Below are 5,206 nucleotides of genomic sequence, written 5' to 3'. Positions count from 1 at the left end.
AGCCTTCCTGGGGTTCACTGCATGGAGCACTTACCTGGCATTGTGCTTCTGTACAGTGAATAGAGTGATGCAAATATTGGGTGTGGGAACAGATAAGGCTGGGATATTGCTGGAACCAGTTGGGGGTGGGGGCAGAGCTAAAGCAGAGAAGTGTTCCTAAGATGTTTCAAAATGGTCTAAGAAGCAATTGGCATAATACACCTGCTTTTACCCATCTTGTCACATAAGTGGTACATTTACTTTTGAACTTGGCATAGCCAAAGTAAAACAGGAATTGATATCCAAGGGGAACTCCCTGGTCTTTGTTTATTGAAACAATATTATTTGAACTTTGGCTTCTTCATTTCTTTCTGATAGTGACTCAAAATATTGTTAAGAAACATCAGATTCTTCTCTTCTGTCAATGTTATTAGCCATTGTAGCAATGCTCTGTTTACATGCAGGGGTTCTCCTTTGACATCACTTCCTGTTACTGTGGATGTGAATATGTCGACAACTGTTTATCATAGCAGTGTGATTTTTGTTTATGCAGTACATTAATAATGTTAATTTTCCAAAAATGCATTCATATTTATAATCAAAAAAAAAATTATGTCACAGGCACTTTAAGGTTTTAGGCAATAACCTTATGCCATGTGTAGGTGTTGAGTAGGTGAATGACTCTTAGCTACTTCCACACCAGATTTTAGCTCAGTATCTTTAAAATGGAGTCAGTTTTAACATTCTAGCTTTTTTTAAGTTTAGCTGGTTGTGGCAGCCATCGTGAATTGAGTTGTCGCTTAAAGTTCATCAATTGTGGATATCTATCTAATGAAGGCTTTCTACAAGTTTCATTAAGTCTTTCACTGGTTCAGTAGACATTTTGATAACAGACAAATTATGCTTTTTTGAGGTGGCCAATTAAATGTTGACTTAGCCTCTTATTTTAAAAATAATAATGTTTTTCTTTTACCTTTTTTTCCAGTTTGTCCAGGTACGGAAAACAAGTTGAGCACCCTGTCCGACCTGGACCAGCAGTACCGCACCCTGCGCAAGCTCTATGAAAACTGCGAGGTTGTCATGGGCAATTTGGAGATCACCAGCATCGATCGGAACCGCAATCTTTCCTTTCTCAAGGTAAGAATGTTAAATTATATATGGTAATTGGTAGATATACCAATATCACCATTGTAGCTCAACAGGGGCAATGAAGAGCTGAAAGACCAAGTGTGGATTGCTACGTGTATTGGACAATGAAGAAGAAAGTGAGAATCTTTGCTCACCAATTCCCTACTCAGTTTTAATAACAACATATAAGCACTCAGAATTGGGCAGCTTGCATAAAATGGTAGTGATTAAACTTAGTGCACACTAAGAATTCCACTTTAGACAAGTGGGCTATTGGAATGGTCCTTTTATGCATAGGAATACTCACAACTGAGTGAAATGGCCCAAAAGTGTGGCAGCCATGTTCAGAACTGGTTGAGCTTCAATGCTTCATGCCCCTTTTTACTCCATGTTAATGTAAGAAACACTAGACCACTCCTTATAAATGAACAAGATTATGTGGTGTCTAACAATACATTGCAAACAATTCACCTTACACCCCTTTTTAGAAAGTCACAATCAATTTATTTTGAGGATAGATTTAAACACCTGATGACGACTGTCAACTTAAAGTACCAGCAAATACATGACTATTATGTTGGGTTACACTCGGATACTTATACACCAAGATGACCCACTGCTATGAACTACATTTGTTAAAATTCACATAAACACTGACTTTGTAAAAATAAAAAGCACATAGTTTGGAACTAAAACCAGTCAGATTTCATTTGCGATTTAGGCCCTTAATGTGACCAAAAGATTGTTCCTAAATTATACTTGGCTCAATTTCAAGTTCAAGAATCTTTATTATCTTCAAGGAGCCATTTGTTTCACAGTTTGTTGTGTTGTTTCACTGTTTCACTTCGGAGCTAAATGCTGCAATGTGACAACATAAACCAGTTAAGACATTCATATTGTATTTACAGTCTTCTTTGTGAGAGCTTTTACTGTTTTATATTCTGATGTGGAGGTCAAAATGCCCCTTTAATGTGCCAGTTTTAATTCTTTAGTTGATTATGGCTGGTGTCTTTAGCTGTAGTTATACTGTACAAACCTTGTTTTTTTTCTCAAAATATATTAAAATTGGAACGTCTCACCTCGAGAGGTTTGTATGTCACTTGCCTAATAATTTATTGTACACAACTATCGTGAAGTGAGGTCTTCTCCCCATGGAATGGTGCTGAGATGGCTTTTTCTACATATGTTTATATGATGAATACCATTTGGGCAATAATCTGTTAAGACATTATAAAGTGAGGCCTTCTCACCATCAAACGCTGGGGGTGAGAAAGCCTCTCTTGCTAGATTCTCTAGGATGGTTTCAAAAATTTAACATCATTTGGGCGTTCATTTGGCAACTTATGAGAAGTATTTTCACCATCAAATGCTGGTGACAAGAAGGCCTCACTTCATTAAGTTTCTATGATAGAAAATTACCATTAAAATATTTGTCATCCAAAAATCAGAAGTTAAGACTTTCTCACAATTCAGTGCTGGTGGTACAGTCATGCCTTATGAAATTTGTATGATGTGTAGCAATCATGGTAAGGCCTTCTAACTAGGCCTGTCACGATAACAAATTTTGTTGGGCGATTAATTGTCTCAGAAATTATTGCGATAAACGATAATATTGTTTGAAATTTAACAATAATTAATTGTCAAATTTTAGAAGAAATGGTGATTTGTTTGGTGTGTAGTACCTTTTTTGACCACCTGATGGCAGTATAAGAATGTTTGAACCAAAGGATGGATAGTCGAGTAGCGTATCTCTTTAAGAAAAATGGGAGGGAGGGAGGGAGGGCCCTTGACGTGACATGGGCTGACATGATGACATGGCGAACGCTCGGTGATTTGAGCTCTTTATCATAACATTTTTCACACAAAGCTTTTAATTAAAAGAAAATCAGTAAATACGTTCTCAGCTTCTTTTTACATAGAAAAACAACTTTTTTACACCAAGGCACGGGTTTCAACCGTGAATTTTGGAGCTTCGACAAGACGGAGGTTTATTCCCGAGGTCGGCCTTTTAGCTTAGCTCGTAGCTTAGCTTCTCAGCTTAGCTGCTTTTAACGATCCAAAAACACGATTTTGGACGGTTAAAACAGATTTTAAAGAGAAAAGAGAAAGGGAGGGATCAGTAAAGAACAACGGAGTTGAGCCATGTCTTCAGTAGAAAGAGAGAGACACGAAGAAATGATAAAGCAGGTAAATGAAAATGAGGTCGATAATTTTCATTCATCATGCGATTAATTGATTTATTGTTTATCGCGACGGACCTACTTCTAACCGTCAAACAGTAGTGGTGAGAGTGCCTTACTTCATAAGATTTGTTTGACAGATCAAACCATGTGGATATTTTATTCGTTGTGCCGACGTCAAGAGAGGAGGCCATTATGCCTTCAAATAATGGAGAGAAGTCCTTACTTCATGACATTTCCATGATAGACAGAAAACAATGAGTTCTCTTAACTAACTGGTTTTCCTTTAAAAAATCAGGCATTGTGCCTTGATTTATAGCTTTTGTCTGACAACGTTTTGCATTCCAATCATCCGTGTATTTAGTATACCTGCATATTTTATTTTTTATTAAGAGTATATCTCAAATAATCTCTTGGACTACAATAGTAGGAGTGCTATGCATTCACATTTTGAATGTCTTAAACATTATACTCTCAGATTCCACTATTCCACTAACAATAAGCCTCATGGGGGCCCAGTTGTATGTGTCTCAAGGTGTTTGTGCATCCCAGTCATAGGGGAGTTTTTTTTTTTTTATTCACAGCCACAGTCACCAGTGCCACAAGGCCTAAATCCTGCCAACCCCCCCCCCCCCCCCCCCCGGCTGTTTAATGAAGTGAGGTGCAGTCTAATTACTGGACCACACCATCAAATGAATAGCATAAACAGTCCCATTAGACTCAGCATCATTAGGGAAACAATTAGGCATCTGCAGGATTGTTAAATGAATGTGAAAGGGCTGAGAGTGATATGCGGTTACCATAGTGACTGTATCAAACATTCTGCATGTTGCAGGAAGTTGAAGAAACTTCCAATGTTTTACAGCATGCAAAGAAAAGAGTTTGATGAATTATTAGTTTGTTTTCTTTTAAAATCTCTACTATTAGTGCTTATGTTGTTTGCAACACACCTGTAAGGGGTTTTCCTTTTTTTTTTTTTATATTAATTTTTGTCAGCTTAAAATTTTAAGTAATGCTCTCATCTTGCAATGTATTGGGTTATGCAAAGTTCAGTATTGCCACGTGCACATATCAGCTGTGCACACACGTTTCCACAGGCAGAGGCACTTTCTGAGCCCGGGGCTGACTGAAGAGGGCTAACGAGGGAAGGTTTGGAGGAAAAGGGGGTGCACGTGGACAAACAGAGTGTGGCGGGATGGATTTGGGATGAAGGAATAGAAGATGGGAGGAAGTCTGAGAGGGATGCCGCTTTTATGGGAGGCGAAAACAGCTGCTGCGCTAAAATTACCATTTTCAGCTACTCTGCCGTAGGGCTGTGTGTTTTCTGTCTTTTTTTTTTTTTTTTTGTCTGCATAGATCTGTATGTGTTTGTGTGTGTATGAAGAGGACCAGAGAAAAGATGAAGAGATGAGGGAGTCTGGGCTGGAACAGAGATGAAGCGGTGGGATTTTTCTTCTCACTGAGACTCTGACAGTCAGATGGACAGTGCAGATTTTTGCGTTCTCTGGTTCAGCTTGTTTTTCAAACCACATTCTCTCTTTCTGACTTTATTTTGGTCATTTTTCTATCCAGCTTAGAGGCTCATAATAGGTGGGACTTGTCTCACTGTGTCAACATACAGAAGTACAAGTTTGGATCTTTTAAAATTTGGGGTTCTGTGGAAATTAAAACCAATTCTTATCTTACTTTCATGGTTGACGTGTTTTTAGACCCAGAGCAGTGTAGACTGAAGAAAAGGAGACTCAGACATTCAAATAAAAGATAAATGAATTTATTTACAGTGTACAGGGGTAGGTATCTAAGGGAATGAGAAATATGTAAGTAACTGGAAGCAGGGATAATAATAATTATTATTATATAATATTAATATCTATAAATTAAATTATATATTAGAATTTATATATATATATATATATATA

General features: G+C 37.6%; 1 protein-coding gene across 1 annotated transcript in view; it reads left to right on the top strand.

Annotated features, from left to right (window-relative positions):
• Positions 1-633: 633 nt before the first annotated feature.
• LOC119429101 (receptor tyrosine-protein kinase erbB-4) overlaps positions 634-5,206 on the top strand; it is a 297,900-nt gene continuing 293,327 nt past the window's right edge. Inside the window, exons 1-2 of the mRNA XM_037696818.1 lie at positions 634-637; positions 965-1,116. Coding sequence (XP_037552746.1) covers positions 634-637; positions 965-1,116 — 156 coding nt within the window. The remainder of the gene's footprint in view (positions 638-964; positions 1,117-5,206) is intronic.

Source organism: Nematolebias whitei, chromosome 23 (genome assembly GCF_014905685.2).
Source record: "Nematolebias whitei isolate Nwh7 chromosome 23, NemWhi1, whole genome shotgun sequence".
Lineage (NCBI taxonomy): Eukaryota > Metazoa > Chordata > Actinopteri > Cyprinodontiformes > Rivulidae > Nematolebias > Nematolebias whitei.
The sequence above is the reverse complement of the archived record's forward strand: the minus strand, read 5'-3'. Positions and strand labels throughout refer to the sequence as shown.